A 22,160-nucleotide genomic window follows, 5' to 3' on the forward strand; every position below is an offset into this window, starting at 1 on the left:
CTTCCTGCATTTGGACAGGTTTTCTTTGCTGTGATTATTCCTCATGAATCATCATCCATAGAAAGTGACTGAGGCAATGGGGAATGAATAATGAATCCCCTAAATGGTCTTTTGTGTCCGCCTGGAGGGTTTTGGAAATAACTTGCATGTTAATCTCTCTGACTTAGAATCATAGAATTGGGAAGCTGAAAAGGATCTTATAGATAATCAGAGAATTGTGACCTTGTGCAGAGACCCGAAATCAAGCTCTATGGGTCCGAACCTCCAGTCTATCACTAAAAATAGAGCCAGCTACCATTTGTTAAAGGCTTTCCTTGTGTCAGGCACTCATCTGTTCTTCCCAAGCCCTCGGAAGCAGTACTCCTATTGCTCCATTCTGCAAATGAGGAAGGGGATGGGGAGCCAGAACTCCCCTCAGGTCATGCAGAGGCTCTGGCTTCAGTTCAGAACGCATGCTCTCTTGTCACTCCACTGCCTCACTGTGCGGCCTCAGACAAGTAATTTAACCTCTTTGGGTCTCAGTTTTCTCCTCTGTGACCTCTAAAGTTTGAGAGTCTGCATTTCCCACACAAGCATATGGTTTTACACACAGGGGAGCGCAGCACAGAAATGTTGAGTAATTTGCCCTAGGTCACCCAGCTTGCTGATAGCAAAAATCAGCATAGGAACCCAGGTCCTGTGATCTTCCCTCTTCTTCCCCTCCTCTTCCCACCTCACCCAAGACCTCTTTTCCTTCCATCACACTTTGGCAGGTATTTCTAGAGGATCCAACTCCTTGCCTTGGAGATCTATGATTTCCGATGGATAGGTTGGAGGTGTTGGATTTGGATGTGGCCAATCACAATACCAGTGATGAACTCAGGAGGCTGGTGATAATTTGTTGGAGTACCATTGACCTATCTGCCCACCTGCTCTTCGCTATCTTTTTCAGGTCAAGAGTGGTGATGAAAATCATGTGAAAACCATGAGGGAAGAGCACAGTGAGGCCATATCTGGTGTGGCCCATACACACTCTCCCCTAGTGGGTACTATTTCCTGTTGTCTATCCTCATCAAGTAAATGGTACGATCCTGTGCCCTCTCTCTCCTCCAGTTTCCTTTATGGTGGCAGTGGTTGAAAGTCTGCTCCCCTCTCCCCTTCCCTCTGTTCTTTGTTCTCCCTGTCCCAGGTTCTAATCATTAACTGGTGTGTGATGAGCCTGCTTTGGAGGAGGTAGGGATCCACGGCATCTATGGTAATCACTATGCACCATCTTTGCCAGCATCCCCATCCCAGTGTCTTCCCCACCAAAAATAGATTGGAGAGGGGCGCAGGTGTCAATAAACAAATCATTAGGGTGCATCGGAAGTGAGAACAGGGACATCCTGGCTGAGGCATTACTTGGTTCGCAATGGCACTGGGTACCCATGCGTGTATGTGAGTGTGTGTGTGGCTCACACACTCTGAAATGAGCTCTCACCCACTGGTGAGTGGAAAATTAGCTTTGGCAGGTGAGGAACTGGGTGACAGTTGAGGAAGCCAGCAGGGTATCAGTGTTATCCATCTCCTATTGCTGTGTGCTAGTGTTGCTAACATTATACTTCCCACTCCCCACCCCACAACTTGTAATTAAGGTGGAATGGAAATGACTCAGAAGGGCTTGGGCTGGTGGGAGAGTGATATGAGCACCTTAGGATGGCCTGGTGACCTTTGAAAGCCAGCTGTGTGCTTTGCAGGTGGGCTGCACCAAGCCAGATGGGGACTGGCCTTTTCCTGACTGCCCATGAAGCAAGCTGTGTGGTTTACGTTTCTCTGGTGGGTGGGGAAAGAGCTGGTGGTCCAGGGACTGAGTCCTGGGAAATTCTGCCATATGGCATATGTTGGGGCCGCGCGGGCTGGGATGGGCAGGTGGGAGACCTGGGGTCCCTGGACTGGCTCTGCTGCCTGTCTCTGCCTACTAGTTGGCTCTGTAATCCCTCTCAACCACAGTTTCTCTGGCTACAAAGTGAGGAAAATAATCTCACTCTGTCTGCTTGTTGTGCAGATAAAGTGGGTAGAGGCCCTTTGAAATGACAAGAACACTGTTCCAAATGTGAGGCCTGACTGCCAAGGGAATTCGCGGAGCCTCCTGGGAGGCAGCAGTCTGCCGGTGCGTCACTTTCGCAGCTTGTGCTCAGACAGGTACTTCAGCCTCTCACATCCATAAATCTCGTCTCCTATCTATAGTCAGCAAATAAGGGAAAGGACAGGCCTTGCTCTGCCACCATCTGATGTTCTTCCCGGCCCGGCCTCCCCTGCCCCCATCCGAGGCGATGATTCCCCTGCCCTCCCTCTTCTGCTCCCGACCTGTCAGTTTAATTTAATGACGTTGCAGGAGAGGTTTGATTTAATCAAACCAGTTGCTGAATCCATTCTGCTCAGAGGTCCCTCAGTGTCACCACTGAGGCTCAGATTAGACGGTGACAATTACTCCTTCTTCCCTGCTTATGGCCTCCCCCTCCCTTTCTCTCCCTGGGGAGAACAAGGAGGCAGATCAGTCTCCTGGGACCTAAGAATAGATGCGGGAAGATCAAAGGAGGGAAGCGGACTGGCCTCAGAGAGCCCCTCTCGTGCCTTACATGGCCTTGTTTAAGGCTGAGCAACAGCCCGAGGGATGGGGGGAGCAGAGAATGTTAGCAGAGCTGCTTAGAAAGGCTCAGGGCTGCCTGAGGACAGAGCTGAGCCATCCTCGGTGCCATCAAGGGTGGCCTCGGAGATAAAAAGCAAGCTCCCTTGTTGTCAGGGAACTGGATGGAGGGCGGGCCAAAGAGGTAAGGTACGCCCTGCACACTCCAGACCACGAGAATTTCTTTCCAGTTTCTCAGCTGGGATTCTGGGGTCTCCAGAGCTGGGAAACAACAATAAAAAAGGTGAGGCGCCATCCATCTGAGTTTTTGTGACTCTGTCCTTGGCACGAAAGCAGCAGTGACGGGAGGAGGCTGTGTGGACGTGGGGTACCTCTGGTGTGTGGGAGTGTGTTGTGTACCTGAGTGTCTGTGGCTGCGGAGTCAGGCAGGGGGCCCTGGTGCAAATAGTTCAGGTTTAGGGAGTTTAGAATTCCGGAACAAATCTCTCTTGCCACCTAACTCTTGCCTTTCCCTCCTTCTTCAGCAAGTGGGTGCTCGGCACCTCTTGCTCTCTTGAGCAGCTCATTGAAGAGAAACAAAGGCGTCTCGAAGGGGACCTCTCTTGGGGGTGATGAAAATCTTTTTTCCTTCTGCTCATTTGTGTCACATTCTTCCATCGGGCCGGGCGACTGACAGGTGCACCCTTCCCTAGGCCCCTTTCGGAGTCCCCTCCCTGCCGTTTGTGTCTCACCCAGATATCCAGCAGACGCCACCTTTACAGGAGCTAAATATGATTAGTAGAAACCCTTCCTGACAGCTCCGAAGAGAAGCCCTCAAATGCATATTCTATTGAGTGCATCTCATTGCTGCTGACAGTTGCTTTATCAATTAAATTCCACCTTCCTAGTCTTCAGAGACGCCACCAACCTCCCTACCTAATAAATCACAGACCCCAGTTATTGTTAAATGTCCCATCAGTCTCTAATAAACCCCTTGCCAACAGGGGCAGGTTATTTATTATGCTGCCTGGACAAGAATGAATTGGGCCCCGTTCTCAGAAGAGCAAACGTGACGCCTTTCTCCCTAAAGACTGAGGCTGTGGTATTAAATGGGGCAATTCATCAATGTGGGCCCTGAGCAGAGGGGAGTCTGGTCGAGAGAGAGAGAGAGAGAGAGAGAGAGAGAGAGAGAGAGGACGGCCTGGGGTCCTTTACTGAAAGCCAGGGAGGCAGGCCCCCGTGGTGGGAGGTGGCTGTGAATGAGAGTGGGAACCCGGGCCTTTGCTGCTTCTCCCCTGCTCCTCATACCTGTCTGAAAACACTAAGGATTTGGTCACCCCACAGACCAAGGGGCACATGTGAAAATAGTTATCCTCCACGTCAAAAGTTCACTACGTAGGCTCCAACAGGGTCATGAAACAAAAATTCTGTCCAGAAGGCCAGATACTGTTACTTAATAAACTTGACATAACTAAAGTTATGGATGGTACTAGTCCACTGAGGAGATGAACTGAAGAACACAGGAGGAAGTGTTCCCTTGGCCCGGAAGAGAGAACCGGAAAACACGTGCTCAGCCACTGTTTGTGGGCTAAGCAGCACATAGGTAAGCGCTGACACTCAGAAAGGGGCGTTTGACACCTAAAGGACCCTGTTAGATGTGAGAAACAGCGTGTAAAGTGGGCCTTGTAGTTACTGCCTCATATTAGATCCCAAACTGAGAGGATGCTCGATGGTCTGCAAGTAACAATCCAAACTCCTCAGCTTTGTCATCTATCAAGCCCTAGCCTTTATTTCCAATTGCATTTCTCTCGATTGTGACCTAACACTATCCCACTTTGGGCAAGCATAACACATTAATTTGATATTCCTTGTGGTGGCAGGCAAGGCCCTCCACACTACAGGACCAATACATCTCTGCAACCTTATTTCCTGGTAATTGCTGCCTTACTTGCCTCTGTTCACGCTGAAGCTCATACCTTCCCTAACTGCTGTGGTTTCTCATGCTTCCACGCCTTTGCACAAACTGTTCCTTCTGCCCAGAATATCTTTCTACGTTGTCTGCCTGGTGAGTTTCTTTCCACCCCCACTGCCTGATTGAATTCCTTACCTATCTTCCAGGATCAGCTCAGAAAGTCAGCCCCCAGAGCTTCAAGGGACTAGGACTTTGTCTCCTGGTGCTGCTGTCATGGCAGAAGGGCTCGACTCCAGGGAGTAGGAAAAGTGATCTGGGCATGGAGGTTTTCTTCTAGTTCTATGCACGCTTTAAACCACTTTGATTTGAGGTGGGGAAAGAAGGGCATAGAGAAAAAAGCTGTTGGTCTCTGAATACCAAAAGCTGTTTTTCTCCATTTCTCAGAAGTTCTCACTGTCTCCCACATGACAGCCACACTTTGAGCAGCTAAGGCTCTGAAAAATGTCAGTGCTGCATATAATTGTACAGCACCTTGTGCTCCTTGTGTATTTCCTCCTTGGTCACTGCTGTCTGTTTGCATGTATCTTTCTGCTTGAGGGCAAGTGCTCTGTTTATTTTGTCCCATCTTTGTATCTCCAGCATTTGGCTGATTTACAAATCAGCCTTTAGATTTAGGCCTTTAGATTTCTGTTGCAAGAATGAATAGAGATGTTTGCAGATTGAATGCAAATAATAAGGTTGCCTTCCCTTTGTTGCTCTGAGGATCAAATGAGAAAAAGTGGCTATAAAAATCTCAGTTCTTGAAATATATACATTACTGTGTGTAAAATAGTTAGTGGGAAGTTGCTGTGTAACAAGGGAGCTCAGCCCAGTGCTCTGTGATGGCCTAGAGGGATGGAATGCGGTAGAGGGGTGGGAGGGAGGTTCAAGAGGGAGGGGATATCTGTATGCTTCTGGCTGATTCACACTGTTGTATGGCAGAAGCCAACACAACATTGTAAAGCAATTATCCTCCAATTAAAAATAAATCTAAGGACTTCCCTGGTGGTACAGTAAAGAGGACTCTGCCTACCAATGCAGGTGACGTGGATTCAGTCTTGGACATTCCACATGCTGTGGAGCAACTAAGCCCTTGTGCCACAACTACTGAGCCTGTGCCCTACAGTTGCTACTACTGATGCCCTGTGCTGCTAGTACTGTGCGCCCTAGAGCCCGTGCTCTGCAACGAGAGAAGCCACGGCAACGAGAAACCTGTGCACTGCAACTAGAGAAACCCCCTCGCGCAAAGAACCAATGGAATAAAAAACAATAAATGCTATTAAAAAAAAAAACTTAGTTCATTCCTTTTCCCCCCACATATTCCCATGGATCCTCACACCCAGGTGGGCCACCTTACGCTCCTGTCTTTTTTTACATTATTTACCTTTCCTCTGGGTGCAGAAACTCCCACTGTGAAATGATTGTCTGGGACTGTTTGAACCTGAAAATCCATTCTGAGTCGGTATCTTACTCTCACTTCTTCAGTTCATAGGAATCTATCCCGCCCCTAGCTTCCAGGTATATAACATAAGGAAAGACTTTCCAGGTAGACAAAACAGCATAAAAGGAGGCTGGGGTCCCATTGTGATTTTATCCTGGGAGAGGCCAGGAGGTAGACAACAGTCCAACTTTTTTCTGTGTATGTTACTCTCATACCTCCTGATTATTAAATGGTCTCTTATCTTTGTGTTTTATTTTTATGGTACTAAACATTATGAACAACAGCATTATTCCATTTTTTTTAACTATTGAAGAAAAAAATGTATTGATTTGTTTTTAGCTATAGCAATATAATTTATGTCTAATAACATAACTGCAATATTTGTGTCCATAAGACTTTGTAAACAACAAATGTAGACAGAATGCCTTTAAAACTATGAATGTTCTTTTCTGGAAAAATAGTCTTTGTATTTCTTTTGGGATGAGAGCTAAGTTCTTCATTGGTGATTGGTGTGAGTTCTACACAGCTGCTGCTGAGCATGAAAATTCAGCTTAGATTTTTGAGCAGGAAAATGTCTGTCATTCAATGTTTATTAGGTCCACTAAGGGCCTGGTGCTGGACTGGACAGCCTAGGGTAAGAAAATCTCCATCCTTGAGAAACTCATAGTTTATTTAGTGTGAAGGACAGATATGTAAACAAGTAAACAGAACAAGGTAAGAGCTAGACTGGAATCACTTATAGTGAGAAGTGGGACCCTGGGATGGGAAATAAAAAAAGGTGGTCAAAAGGAATCAGAAGCTGGACCCAAACAACCTAAGATATCTACTTAAGAAAGGTCACTCCAGTGCCTGTGGGGTAGGTGGCTAGGAGAGAAAAGAAACTCTGAGCAAGGGCACCATTCAGGAGGCTGTTGAAGTAGTTAGGATGATAAAGGAACCTAAAATAGGACAGATGCTATGGAGACTGGAGAAGAGATATGGATGAGATATTCAGGGGCAAAATTACCTGCCCTTGTAACTGTTAGAAAGGAGAGGGACTTCCCTGGCAGTCCAGGGGTTAGGATTCGCCACTTTCTCTGCTGGCCTAGTATTCAAGGGGTTCACTCCCTGGTTGATCCCGCATGTTGCACCATGAGGTCAAGAAAAAAAATAGGGGAGGTATAGTGCAGGCTGGAGTCAAGAATCATTCTGAGGTTTGGGATTCAAGGATTAGGTGAATGAAAGAGGTAGGGTACTAGGAGGAAGTCTGAAACCTTTACTGCTCACTCCCAACAGGCCCCCTTCTTTCACAGGAACAGTTGATAATTAGCGTTTTATAAATTTCTAAGAAAAATGCATCTGAGGACCCCTTCCCAATGAGATTACCAAGCCAAACTCCTCCTACCTCTTTTGGAATCTGAATCATCATTGTGCGTGTGTGAGAGGGAAAGAGAGACAGAGAGAGAGAGAGGGGAAGTGTAAACTGGTGAGAGAGAATGACCAGAATTATGATATCAGGATAAAGGCAAAAGTTGGGGTTAGATGCAGAATTATCTTTAGATTTGGAATTGTAAGATTAGGTTCCAGAAACATTAACATTGGGAGTTATGATTCAGACTTTGTTATAGGAACTCATTTGTTCAATAAATATTGAGCACTTACTCTGGGTCAGATTGCTTTTTTCCAACAAGGGATATTGAAGAGAACAAGAGAGAATAGATCTCTGTCATAGAGTGGGGAGGACAGACAATAAACACGATTTCAGCTAGTGATAAGTACCATGAAAAAAAATAAACCAGACCATGGGAATAGAGTGATGAGAAAAGCTGGGGAGCTGCCAGGATGAGGGAGCTATCTCGGGGTGTTCAGGAAAGTCTTCTTTGAAAAGGTAATGTTTGAGCTGAGACCTAAAGTTGTTCTTGAGATGGTGGTGGGGAGGGATAGGAGCAACACACAGAAAATGTTAAATTTGACGTTAGACATCGAAGTGGAGGTGTTGAGACAGGAGATGGAGGTACAAGTGTGGAGCTCAGAGGTCGGAGGTGGAGATACGAATGTGGGAGCTGTCAGTGCAGTTGCTGGTTCTTATCCGATTTCTTTTATCAGGGCTAACCGTGTGCCAGGCACGGTGCTAGGGGTTGGGGACACAAAGAGGAAACCACACAGACATATATACTATGCAACGTGCTCAACCGTCTCGCTGTATTCCGGGCGCTCTCTGAGAGCGCAGAACAAGGCAGCGAGTTGGGGCGAGACAGGGTGGGGACAGGGAGGGGGCCACCGCGGAGTCCTGGCCCGGAGGCGAGGAGCTTGACGCACAGAACGCGTCACAAAGACAGCGTTGTGAGGCAGCCAACTCTGGGCGCTGGGCGGGGCGGACCCGCCCACAGAGGGCCTTGGGGCGGGGCGGTGCTCCCGTCGCTAGCGCGCGGCGCCCTCTACAGGTCGCAGGCGGCGATACGCCGGTAGCCTTTGCTTTCCTCTCCTCCCTTTTCCCGCCAGCCTCTGGTCACATTTTTGTTGTTGTTGTAGCTGTTTCCGAGTGTTTCTAAGCCTTCAACTTCCCCTCCTTTTCGAGGCCTGGCGTGTCAGTGTCTTCGCGGGAAGACTGCCAATAAAGTTTTTCCTCTTCTCGCTCTCAGGCTCCCAGCCTCGCCCCAAGTACCGCGAGATCCGGCGGCGCGGCTACCATGGCGGCTGCGTTTGAAGCTCCGGCCGCCTTAGCGACCGTGGAGACCGCTATGCCGGCGGAGCGTGTGGCCACGCAGTTCTCGTCCCCGGAGCCAGCCTCCCGGCCGGTGCGGAGCCTGCGGACGGCTCACGACATCAGCGGCCCGCGGACCCGCACTGGGGACGTGCTGCTGGCGGAGCCGGCAGACTTCGAGTCGCTGCTGCTGTCGCGCCCGGTGCTGGAGGGCCTGCGGGCGGTTGGCTTCGAGCGGCCGTCGCCCGTGCAGCTGAAGGCCATCCCGCTGGGGCGATGTGGACTCGGTGAGGGAGGGGACACTGAGGGGCCAGGAGGGCCGAAAGTGGGGGACGCGGGGGCTGGGGGTGTCGAGCCATGGCGAGGGCCGGAAAGGGCCCAGGGCGGCTGCCTGCAGGGGCACGACACCGCATTCCGCGAGCCTCTATTTCCTACACTGTCAAACCGAGGCGCAGTACTGAATTTGGAGATACTTAAGGTCCATTCCACTCTGACAAGTAGGTCTATGTTTGAGAAAAGTAAACAGTAGTAAGGATCTCGGATGAGATCATCCTGGATTAGGGTAGGCCCTAAATCCAGTGATTAAAGCCAGAGATTGGAGTTACACAGCTTCGCGCCAAAAAATGTCTGAGCCATCAGAAGCTGGAAGAGACAGGGAAGAATTGTATTGATAACCATAGAGCCTTTGGAGGGAATGTGACCCTACTGATACTTTGATTTCATACTTCAAACTTCTGGTTCTTAAGCATAAAGAAGAAAAGAAACGGTAGGGGTTCAGGGAGGAGGCCTGTTTCTGGACATGGCTTCATGCTTTTTTAAGAGTTAAGGGTAAAAACCAAAGTGCCAACGATGTGATCTCTCTGGAGACCCTTCTAGTTCTGGGATTGGTACCTAAGTTTCTTCAGTCCTAGCTAACTTTTTTTTCTTCTCAGATTTAATTGTTCAGGCTAAGTCTGGAACTGGGAAAACCTGTGTCTTCTCCACCATTGCTTTGGACTCTCTTGTTCTTGAGAACCTAAGTACCCAGGTGAGTTTAGCTCAGATGACCCAAAGGAAGGTGTGTTATGTGCATTTTACTACACGTCAGATGAAATACCAGTGGCTCCTCAGAGATAGAAGTGAATATACTTGTCATATGCCTCAGTGATCCCCTTGAGGCATATGACAAGTATACGGGGAAAGTAGACACTGAGGCTATTGAGTGGTGGTGGTATGGATGGGATAGTGACCAAATAGAAGTTTAGAGATTTCTGTTATTACTACATGTTAAATTAAACAAGTCTGCCATGTGTGTCAGTTTTGTCATTTCTTGAGAATACAGATAGGGATTTTTTAATGCTTTTATTTGCTCACCAGATTATGGTGAGAGTTAGCATTTTGCCTGATTTGTGGTAATGAGGTGCTTGGCTGTTGTTGGTAACTAGGTGGTTCTTACAGTGAATGTATTATACTGATCTCCCATTTTCTAGATTCCCTCAGAGTATGTCTAAGATGGCTTTACCCAAATTAACAGGAGATTTGGGTTTGGGGATTTCTTCGACAAAGATTTGTTAAAGATAACATGATTTGCCCATGTTATCTATAAACAATTATGCCAGGCATTGGGGCTATCTTTTTGAGTCCTACCTTCTGTATTTATTCTGCTGACTTGTTAAAGTTATATTTTATGTTTTGTTTTGTTTTTAGATTTTGATCTTGGCTCCTACAAGAGAAATTGCTGTACAGATACATTCTGTTATCACAGCTATTGGAATAAAAATGGAAGGGTTAGAGTGTCATGTGTTTATTGGAGGGACTCCATTATCACAAGACAAAACCAGACTTAAAAAGTGTCATATTGCTGTTGGTTCTCCTGGTAAGATATCAGTACCTTTTAATTACTGGGCTTTTAAGTAACTGAGCACTTTTATATAACAGTAAGAATATGGCAGTCTTTGATAACTGTGGTAGTTATTTTGAGTATTAAAGATGAAGAACATTAGATTAGTGAGATATAAACACATGACTGGATTACCAACAGAATTTATAAAATCTCCATTCCTAAGGATGTTTAAGAATAAGTATGGGATAGGCTTTTGAAAAGAAGAGTATTGAGATGACTTTCAGGAAGCCCTTCTAAGCCATGGATTGGGATTATTTTTTGCTTCCATATTGTCTTTCAGTAATGAATCACTCAGAATCACAATCTAGCATTCAGTGCCTTACAGCTCTTAACAGGAATAGTGTTTATTTTCCATACATATTGGTGATGAAATGTGAGGGAAAAATAACGGATTTAGGTAAGATCAGAACTCAAGGTTTGTAATTTGTGGTTTAGTGTGTAAATAGAGAATAGTGAGGGTTGGCTCAGATCAGCAGTTCCACGTGTTAAGTAGAGTAACAGAATTGGCTGAAATTTCCACAAATTGGTGCATTATGAATATTTGAATATGTTTTGTTTTGTTTTCTGGAATTTAGGCAGAATTAAACAACTGATAGAACTTGACTACTTGAATCCAGGCAGTATACGTCTCTTTATTCTTGATGAAGCAGATAAGCTTTTAGAAGAAGGCAGCTTCCAGGAGCAAATAAAGTAAGGAAAATAAGTAACTTAACTATTAAAATAGTGCTCCAAAGTATCTGTCTCTGGCTTTTCTAAGTGGTGATTACCATCTGAATAGTGTTCAGAGTGTGTGTTTTTCTTTTATTTTGCAGTTGGATTTATTCTTCCTTGCCTGCAAGTAAACAAATGTTGGCAGTGTCAGCTACTTACCCTGAATTTTTGGCTAATGCTTTGACAAAGTACATGAGGGAGCCCACTTTTGTAAGACTAAATTCCAGTGATCCAAGTCTAATAGGTGTGTATAGATTTTGGATTTGTTACTTACTGGGTTTGTTCATGATATTCTGGAGCTTTCTTTCGTTTAGTTGTCTATTGCTTTCATATTTGCTCTATTTAGCAAATAGGTTTGTTTTAACAGAAGACTCTTCTTTATAGGTTTGAAGCAGTATTATAAGATTGTCAATTCATACCCTTTGGCCCATAAGATTTTTGAGGAAAAGACTCAACATTTACAGGAACTGTTCAGCAAAATTCCATTTAATCAAGCCTTAGTCTTTTCTAACTTACACAGCAGGTACTGTACCTTAAAAGTTATCTGGGGAACTTAAAAAATACAAAGATAGGTGTGGGCAATATTTGTAAAATTATAACCCTCTGTGTTATTTTTCATAGAGCACAACACTTGGCTGATATCCTTTCTTCTAAAGGCTTTCCTGCCGAGTACATTTCAGGTAACTTCACCTCTTAACTTTAATCTTTGTTGAGTATCCTGACTTGAAGCTTCTCCAAAATCAGGAGAGATACCACTTCATGAGTTGACTTGTTAATGTGGGATTATACTGAGTCTTTAGAGTGAAAGGAATTTCAGGGTTTTTTTTTTTCGTTTTTTTTTTTTTTTTTAATTTTTATTTTTACTTTATTTTACTTTATTTTCAGGTTTATTTTTCACTGAGATTTGGTTATACCAATATCCTTGTTTTTTAAAGAAGTAACATGGTTTATAATATAATATTAGAAAACTTGAGTTGTATCCACAAGTAACTAATTTTATAAAAACAAAGTCTTTTTTTTGTCTTAAGATAATCATTTTAAAATTGCTAAGAATTGCTGACTAAATTGACTTTTATGGTCTCTTGGAAGGCAAATCCGATTGATTTTCATTTATTTATTTATGACTGGTGGGTCTTCATTGCTGTGAAGGCTTTTCCTCTGGTTTCGGTGATTGGGCTTTCCATTGCAGTGGCTTCTCTCGTTGTGGAGCGTGGGCTCTAGGCTCGCAGGCTGCAGTAGTCGCAGCTCCTGGGCTCACGGGTTCAGTAGCTGGTGCTGCATGGGCTTAGTTGCTCCGAAGCGTGAGGGATCTTTCCAAACCAGGGACTGAATCCATATCTCCTGCATTGGCAGGCAGATTCTTTTTCACTGAGCTGCTACCAAGGAAGGCTCAGAACTGATTGATTTTTGACACAAAACTGAATTATTACTGCTGACCTAGGAATGGAAGGAATGGAAGATTGAAAGGAATTTTTGATCAACGAGTGCCTTTTTAGAGTTTTGGTTGCTATCTCAGCTTAGTTTTTAACCTGTTAGCATAGGCTTTTTTGGTGATGATATATCCCATGGACCAATTTTGGACTGTAGATCACATTTCAATACCAAATTGATAAGCAGCTGATTAAAGCAATCTTATTTTGCTAAGAATTGCTAAACCTTATATGTAACTTTTAGATATAATGTTAAATCTGCAGGCATAGTCTAAGTCATCATTTAAAACTGAGTTTTTTGGGACTTCCCTGGTGGTCCAGTGGTCAAGACTCTGTTCCCACTGCGGGGAGGCATGAGTTTAATCTCTGGTTGGAGAACTAAGATCCCCACATACTGCAGCTTGGCCAAAAAATAAAAATAAGAAAAAAATTAAAATTGAATTTTGACTTGATTGCCTAACTATATTTTAAAAGATTCTGACTTTAGGTCTTCACCCAGATTTCTATATAATGACAGAATTAACTTTGGTTGTTATATTTTTAAACTGTTAAGACTGAATATTACTATTTCTGCTTTTTGTGGATTTGATAAATGTATATTAGCTTGTTTTATGTGACTTTATTTCTGGATCTTTTTAGGCAACATGAATCAGAATCAGCGTCTTGATGCTATGGCTAAACTGAAGCAGTTTCATTGCAGAGTCCTCATTTCCACAGATTTGGTAAATTTCCTGTTCAGTTTGGGTGACTAATCCATCTGAACATATGTTCTGTTATCAAATGTACAGATTTCAACTATTATTTTAGGTGGGTGTATCTAACAGGAATACCAGAAGATAATCATATTTCCAGTGCTGGAGAATATGTTTTCCTAAAAATGTCTTTTGTGTTTTTAATCTTTATTCTTTTAATCTTTATTCTATTCATTAGAAACAAATTTTCCTTTGCTCCTAAATATCCTCCTGGTCTTAATTTGGCTCTTGGTTACACTAGAATAATAGTGTGTCCATGCACATGTGAACAAGCAATTGTTCTTTTCTTCAATTCAAGACTTCCCGTGGAATTGATGCTGAGAAGGTGAACCTAGTTGTAAACCTGGATGTACCATTGGATTGGGAGACATATATGCATCGGATTGGCAGAGCTGGCCGTTTTGGTAAAAAGAACAAAGTTGGGATGCTTTCTTTAAGGGGAGGAAGCTGTACTGTGGCAAGTGGACTTGGAGCGTCATTTATATGAAAACTGACTTAGTGCTTAACATTGCTTCGGTGCTTTAGGTACTTTGGGACTGACAGTGACCTACTGCTGCAGGGGAGAAGAAGAAAACATGATGATGAAAATTGCCCAGAAATGTACCATCAATCTTCTGCCTTTACCAGGTATATTTTATCTGTTTCATTTGCTGTTGAAATAATAATGGCAATGATCATAGGCCTAATGAAAATAATAGCAAACATAGAGTATTTATGATGTGTAATGTTCTAAGTATTTATAAGTATTTATGTATGTTAACTCATTTAATGCTCACCACAATCCTTTGAGTTACGTGCTGTTATCTACCTTTTGTAGAAGAGGATATTGAGACAGAGAGAGGTTAACTGTTTGCCTAAGGTCTTACAGTTAATAAGTAGCAGGGAGAAAATTGTAAGCTAACAATATATTTTTCACATGAAAAGTGAAAAATATATTTCTGTTGTATTAACTTAACTCCATATTTTATTTATAGCCTTCAAATTTGATTTTATTCTTTTATATCAAGGATGTATCTTACCTTTTATGTTGTGGTGAAGATAATTCTTGTCATGTTCTCCTTTGTTATTAGGAAGTATCTTTAATTTGAATACTGTTCTGAAAATGTTTAAGTATTTTCTTTTGATTTTAATGAATCATTTATCGAGCTGCTTTTTAAAAGTGCCATCTTGAAAACAATGCATGTTTTGAAACTATTAATGATTTCTTGAAAACTTTTTTAAAAACCCTAAACTCTTGTGTCGAAATATGATTTATATGCTGTATAAATAACATGACCCTTGAATAACATGGGAGTTAAATGTGCCGAGTCTCCACGCAGCATAAGTCCCTGTATAACTCAGAGTCAGCCCTCCATATCTGTGTTTCCACATTCACTGATTCCTCCAACAACAGACTGTGCAGTGCTGTCATACATACTGGAAGAAGTGTGTATGACTGGACCTTCAGACCCTCAGTTCAAACCTGTGTTATTCAGAGGTCAGCTGTATATGTTAATGTATGCATGTTAGCGTGTTCAGTTCAGTTCAGTCACTCAGTCATGTCCAGCTCTTTGTGACCCCATGGACTGCAGCACGCCAGGCCTCCCTGTCCATCACCAGCTCCTGGAGTTTACTCAAACTCATGTCCATCGAGTCGGTGAAGTCATCCAGCCAGCTCATCCTGTCATCCCCTTCTCCTCCCGACTTCAATCCTTCCCAGCATCAGGGTCTTCAAATGAATCAGTTCTTTGCATCAGGTAGCCAAAGTATTGGAGTTTCAGCTTCAAGATCAATCCTTCAAATGAATATTCAGGACTGATTTCCTTTAGGATGGACTGGTTGAATCTTCTTGCAGTCCAAGGGACTGTCAAAAGTCTTCTCCAACATCACAGTTCAAAAGCCTCAATTCTTTGGCTCTCAGCCTTCTTTATAGTCCCAACTCTCACATCCATACATGACCACTGGAAAACCATAGCCTTGACTAGACGGACCTTTCTTGGCAAAGTAATGCCACTTCTTTTTAATATGCTGTCTAGGTTGGTTATAGCTTTTCTTCCAAGGAGCAAGCGTCTTTTCATTTCATGGCTGTAGTCACCATCTGCAGTGATTTTGGAGCCCAAAAAAATAAAGTCAGCCACTGTTGCCACTGTTTCCCCCATCTATTTCCCATGAAGTGATGGGACCAGATGCCATGATCTTCGTTTTCTGAATGTTGAGCTTTAAGCCAACTATTTCACTCTCCTCTTTCACTTTCATCAGAGGCTCTTCAGTTCCTCTTCACTTTCTGCCATAAGGGTGGTGTCATCTGCATATCTGAGGTTATTGATATTTCTCCTGGCAGTCTTGATTCCAGCTTGTGCTTCATCCAGCCCAGTGTTTCTCATGATGTACTCTGCATGTAAGTTAAGTAAGCAGGGTGACAATATACAGCCTTGACGTACTCCTTTTCCTATTTGGAACCAGTCTGTTGTTCCATGTCCAGTTCTAACTGTTGCTTCCTGACCTGCATACAGATTTCCCACGAGACAGGTCAATATGTAAAGGCAGGTGTGTGTAAATATATGCTGCTGCTAAAAGTCGCTTCAGTCGTGTCTGACTCTGTGCAACCTCATAGACAGCAGCCCACCAGGCTCCCCCGTCCCTGGGATTCTCTAGGCAAGAACACTGGAGTGGGTTGCCATATCCTTCTCCAACGCATGAAAGTGAAAAGTGAAAGTGAAGTCGCTCAGTCTTGTCCGACTCTTAGTGACCCCATGGATTGCAGCACGCCAGGCTTCCCTGTCCATCACCAAATCTGGGAGCCTACTCAAACTCATGTCCAGTGCGTCAGTGATGCCATCCAACCATCTCATCCTCTATCGTCCCCTTCTCCTCCATACGTTATATAGATACATATCTATATACATATATAGATATTGTATAGTTATATAAACATACACGATCTTCTAGAAAATGGGATATGTTATTGAATAAATATGGCAGTGAATATTTACCAATATATTTCACTCCTTTAGTGATTTTTACAAAGCTAGATTAAGCACAGGTCTAGGAGTACTGTGAATTTTAGTAATTCTGGCTTTGTGATAACTCATTTTATGATCTTTTTACAGATTTTTAAAATTACTCTTAAGTCTATGTCCTGGTTTACAAAATATTTGTTTTTAGAGTAGATGTTCTTTAGGTTCTCTGAGACTGTATTTTGTGAATTCTCTCTATGTGTAAGTGTTGATAATCTTTATAAATACAGAAAAAAAATTAAAGTTGACATGAGGGCTAGGCCTTGTGGTAGGATTTAGTATCATAACATCTAGTGATAAAAAAAAGTTGTCTTTGGTTACTGGAAAATGACATGTATTTGGATCTTTATGAAGTGTTAACAAAGCCCTGAAATTGTGAGAAAATGATACTCATGATGTTAGATCTGTATTGGACTAAGCACTTGTGTGACCACAGACTGTTCAGGTGAGTATCCTGGAGCAAGATTAGGTCGGAAATTGACCTGAATGATAGATCTCTGCAAGCAAGGGATATCATCTTAGTAGGAATCTGAGTTTAGTTAGAGTTTCTGTTCAGTGAAGAATCAGGAGCCTCAGCTGAAGAATCCAGATCTGCGGGAATGAGTAGTGGGTATAGTTGGAACAGCACCAGCAGTGACAGGTGAGAGCTTTGCAAAGCTGAGGCTCTATGTACTTGGTCTAAGATGAAAATTGGTCACACTGTGGAAAGACCTGAGTGCAGGTAGAAGCAAATTGTCATACCTGGCTGGAAGAGGAAATTCAGAGGGTTGGAGCCAGTAAATTTTTTTAGATTTACAAGTGCCATTGATATCACAGATCTTTCCACAGTCATCGATCTGACTTTTCTCCCCTGTGGAGGCTTTTCCCCTCCACCATTGAAGGCATTGGTTTTTCCCTGGTAGAATATAGTATAGGGTGGCAGATTTACTTGGGTGCAGAGTTGTGGTTGTAATATTTCCCAGTTGGTAAGCTTTAGGGAGCATGATCCGTTTTCTCATACCTTTGTTTTGCCGCTGTGAGTAGTGAGATCACAGGGAGGAGCTGGTGAGAGGGGGATGATGAGGGGTAGGAGAGCTGCTACAGAGGCACACCTTACTCCTAGAATCAGCTCTTTTCACTGAGAGGTTAGAGGGTGATATTGCTAATGGGTATGGGATGGGTCTTGTATATTTATCAGCAAAATTCTTTCCTGTGAGGATTACTCAAGTCTTTTAAAATGCTAATATATTAAGCTTCTTAGTATATTGTTAGTGTATTTTGTTTCTTAACCCTTTTGACCATGGAAAGCTTTATTAAACCGTTCAGAAAATGCTGGTCTAAAGCAACTTGAGAATTTAATACTTTTTAAATTCCTTTTATGTAGATCCTATTCCTCCTGGTCTGATGGAAGAATGTTTGGATTGGGATGTGGAGGTTGAAGCTGCCGTGCATACATATGGTTTAGCAAGTGTACCTACCCAGCCTCTAAAAAAGCACGTTCAAAAAATAGAGAGAACCTTTCAAACTCAGAAAGCTCATGGTAAACACATGGCTTCATCTAGAAATACTTCTATATCTGCAGTATCAGTGAAATCAAAAAATAATACCAAACAAAAACTTCCTGTGAAAAGCCATTCAGAGTGTGGAATCATAGAAAAAGCCGTATCACCGAAAGAACTGGGCTGTGCAGTACAACTGGAAGAGCAAATGAAGAATTCTGTCCAGACCTCTGTTGAAAACCCTACCAACAGTCAGCACCAAGTCAAAGAAGCTTCTGTGTCACTCCCCAAAATTCCTTGTCTGTCTTCCTTTAAATCCCATTTGCCGTGTATTTTGACTTTTGCAGAATTGGTGGAGGATTATGAACACTATATTAAAGAGGGTTTAGAGAAACCTGTGGAAATCATCAGACACTACACAGGTCCTGGGGATCAGTCTGTGAATCCTCAAAATGGTTTTGTGAAGAATAGAATTACTGAAGAGAGAGTGCAGATATTGGCAAGTAGCAGCCAATCTGGAGACTCTGAGAGTGACAGTGATTCTTACAGCTCAAGGACTTCTTCCCAGAGCAAAGGAAATAAGTCATACTTGGAAGTTTCTTCTGATACTCAGCTGAAAGACTCAGAATCTATTCCTGTGGATGGCCATATCTCTTTGGAACAGCCTCTGAATGGAAATGACACCCCTAGCCTAGTAGAGTATCAAGAACCAACTGAAATCCAAGTAAAGACAAGGCATAAGGAGGGAGCTAACCATAACCAGAGAGCTAAGCAGAGCCGGAGAAACCTTCCCAGGCGATCTTCCTATCGATTGCAGACAGAACCCCAGGAAGATGGTTGGTATGACTGCCAGAGGGAAACACATCCAAGTTTTTCTGATACGTATCAGGACTATGAGGAGTACTGGAGAGCTTACTACAGGGCATGGCAGGAATATTATGCTGCTGCTTCTCAGTCGTATTATTGGAATGCTCAGAGGCATCCAAGTTGGATGGCAGCCTATCAGATGAATACCGTTTATCTACAAGAAATGATGCACAGCAACCAGTGACAGTAGGCTGTCCCTCATACCATCTGGGCATATCAAGTGATTGCCATCCTCCTTGACCTATAGTGGAGTGGCGTATAGTGGCATTTTTTGAGGAACTGGAGAAGTCTTGAGGCTTTCTGCTGGGGCATATCTTTTTCACATTGTTTTGACCTAAATCAACCTGATGTAGGTCAAGTGTATTATCTTTTTAAAGATCTTTTTAAATAAGCTCCCTGGATTAGATTCTTGAAAGAAAATTTGGGGGACGTAAAGCTAAAGGTCCCAGGGTGCCATTTTCTATAAGCCGTTATGAAAAGAAACACTGAAAAAGACTAATACCGCTGCTTACTTTAAAAGAAATAAAAACCTTGAGATTTGAAAGGTAATGCTAGTTTATGTTGTGGAGTTCTTTCCAAAAGTCTTGGGCTGCATTTCCATAGAGGTGTGTTCTTAAAGAAATTTGTAGCATGGTAGATCAGAAAACTGCTTCTCCTTTTGGGAATAAACATTGATTCAGACTTTCCCAAGGTCCTTGATTTGATGCTATTTGCTTCCAGTAAAAAAAGAAACTCAGCCAAGTGTGGTGACATGTTTATTGTTCATCTTTTGATGATGATGTCTTGTTTTTAAGATTATGGAAGCTGTGTTTTTGATATGCATTAAATAGCTAAGGATCAGTGGCTGTCTTTTGTTTCTCAGGAATAGGAGCAGGTCTTCATCTTTGTTGATTTTTGGATCCTTTTATGAATCTGATGAAAGCTATAGATTTGTCCCAGAAAATTTCTCATTGTATAAACAAGAATTTGTTTTCAAAGGGTTCATAGACCCTTTGAAGCCCATTTCTGAGACCCAAATTAATAGCTGCCCTACTCTGCTAGTTAGTAGGCTAAGGGAAGTTTCTAGCATTTTTCTGAAATTCTGTGTCTATAAATTATGATTTGGAAAAATGTTATTGGAAGTTACATTTAATTTCTTTATAGCATCCCTTTTATGAATTCATGTTTGGTTCCACATCCTTTCTGTGAAAGGGATTTGTAGTGAGAGAACCACCTATGAATAGAGATACGTATTTACTTTTTAAAAGGGAAGCTCTCCTTTCCTATGTACATACTTGTCTAGGCAGTATAAACATTTTCCCCCAGGGCGGTCAGCAAATATCTGCAGCCATTGTCATTAACTGTCCAGTACTCACATAACACAGCCCTAATGGTTTAACTTAGATTCCTGTCATTTGGATTGGGCAGTGATAGGCTTTACATATACATACCAGTACTGTACATGCATTACCAAGTTTGAGTGAATTAACACTGTAAATAGCAAATCCATAATGAGGTCCAGCATGTCATTAAGATGACTTTAATTACACGTTTAAGATCCTGTCATTGTTACATAATTGAGCTTAGCTCTTTTTTTTTTTTCCCTACCCTTTTTCCCCACAGTACAGCCAAGTTCACAGTTTATCATTGCTAGGGGATTTTAATTAGGATACTTCTGTATCTTAATTAGAAATTAGGATACCCATTAGTCTTGAAATTAATTGGATTCTCTTTTAGGGTTGCCTTTTTTGTGTTTGCTTTTTTTTTTTTTTTTAAATAGGAAAATAAGCTGGAGGTAAGCATATACCATAACACATGAAGATACTAATTTCATTTTTTCATAAGCATTTTCCTTGGAACATTTCAGCAGTTACCTTCCCAAATAGGGGGTGTAATTATTGTGCTGGCTGTGGAAGGAATCTGCTGAAATTGTCATCCTCCTAATCTGTTAGGAACTGTAGGTAGGTTTTAGGCAGATTTACTTGAGAATGTTTTGTGGTGTAGTGGAAGAAGTGTTTGTCTTAGTTGACTCTCTGCTACCTACTTTTTTACCTTGTACTAGTCATTTAACCTCTCAAAGTCCAATAGTCTCACCAGTAAAAGGAGGCAGTTAGACCAAAAGATTTTTAGGGTCCCTTCCAGCTCTAAGATTTAACTGATGCATGGCTAATGAGAATTTCTAGAGAAAAGGAAAATCTTTTTATGAGTATAGAGAGCCTTTATACATTTACATAAATGACTACTATGAATTGGTTTAATGTCTGACTTCTAGAATATTAATACATTTATATAGCTGTTCAAGTTAGACTTAAGTTAGGATAGCAGCATTAACATGTAGGGAAATGTTTGGGAAACCTGTTGCTTTGGATGATTCTGACTTAAAGAATATAAGTAACTTTGGGTAATTAAAAGTAATCTTTAAAAGTAGTGTAAATATTGCAATAATAATTGCTAACCTTTTAAACCTAAAGCCGTCTATAGGGTCGCACAGAGTCGGACACGACTGAAGTGACTTAGCCGCAGTAGCAGCAGCAACCTTAAAAAGGGCCTCCTTGGTGGCTCAGGCCATAAAGACTCCCTGCACTGTGGGAGACCTGGGTTCGATCCCTGGGTCGGGAAGATCCCTTGGAGAAGGGAATGGCAACCCATTCTAGTATTCTTGCCTTGAGAATTCCATGGACATAGGAGGCTAGTGGGCTACAGTTCGTGGGGTCATGAAGAGTTGGACATGACTAAGCTACTAACACGATCACTAACCTTAAAAAAATGGTTTAAAGGTAAGAAGAGCCCTTGAACACTAAAAATAATTGAACAGAAATTATGATACTTAGTGAGTCAAGGGAGTAGTTTAAAGCCTTAGGTTTCTTTCCCCTCCCTCAAATATAAATAACCCTATCTTAATCTTAAAAAATAAAATTTATTTTTGATAGTCATAACTGACATTGTAACTGCATTACCCGGTTGTTCTCTCATTTTGACAGAATGTTTATTGTTTTGTGTCTCTGTGAACAAGCATGTTACCCCAGTTAACATTTAGTGCTTTTTTCATGAAAAAGCACATACTGCTCACCATGCATTTGATTTCATTACTCTGCTCCAGATTATTTGAACTGTGGATCTGTAGTGACACCTAGTGGATGATAAGGCTATGAACATTAGTGATAGAAATGAATTTCACAGCCAACTCAGGGCCTTCTGGCATCACACATTTGGTTTAACCTTGCATTTCTTACATTTGCTTTACATTTATACACAGCAAACCTTACATTTGCTTTAACCTTACAATTTTCATTGATGGCTGTTGTGGGGAAATCAAAAGAACTCCCATTGTTCTTGCCACATTATGGTGAAATGTGAAAATGCCAGTTGTTTTTACTACCTAGGAACAGATCTTCAAGATATCTAA

General features: G+C 42.5%; 1 protein-coding gene across 1 annotated transcript; it reads left to right on the top strand.

The window, feature by feature from the left end:
• Positions 1–8,623: 8,623 nt before the first annotated feature.
• On the top strand, positions 8,624–19,324 carry DDX20 (DEAD-box helicase 20). Its single transcript, XM_004002323.6, has 11 exons — positions 8,624–8,946; positions 9,592–9,686; positions 10,346–10,514; positions 11,117–11,231; positions 11,354–11,496; positions 11,637–11,775; positions 11,874–11,932; positions 13,322–13,404; positions 13,733–13,838; positions 13,960–14,061; positions 17,794–19,324. Exons 1-11 carry the CDS (start codon positions 8,646–8,648, stop codon positions 18,957–18,959), a joined length of 2,478 nt encoding a protein of 825 aa, XP_004002372.3. The 5' UTR covers positions 8,624–8,645; the 3' UTR covers positions 18,960–19,324.
• Positions 19,325–22,160: the final 2,836 nt, after the last annotated feature.

Source organism: Ovis aries, chromosome 1, assembly GCF_016772045.2.
Source record: "Ovis aries strain OAR_USU_Benz2616 breed Rambouillet chromosome 1, ARS-UI_Ramb_v3.0, whole genome shotgun sequence".
Classification (NCBI taxonomy): domain Eukaryota; kingdom Metazoa; phylum Chordata; class Mammalia; order Artiodactyla; family Bovidae; genus Ovis; species Ovis aries.

Coding starts and splice junctions, on each gene's coding strand:
- DDX20 (XM_004002323.6), top strand. CDS start 8,646: ATGGCGGCTGCGTTTGAAGCTCCGGCCGCCTTAGCGACCGTGGAGACC. Junction 8,947..9,591: donor GCTGGGGCGATGTGGACTCG/GTGAGGGAGGGG, acceptor TTTTCTTCTCAG/ATTTAATTGTTCAGGCTAAG. Junction 11,776..11,873: donor TTTTCTAACTTACACAGCAG/GTACTGTACCTT, acceptor TATTTTTCATAG/AGCACAACACTTGGCTGATA.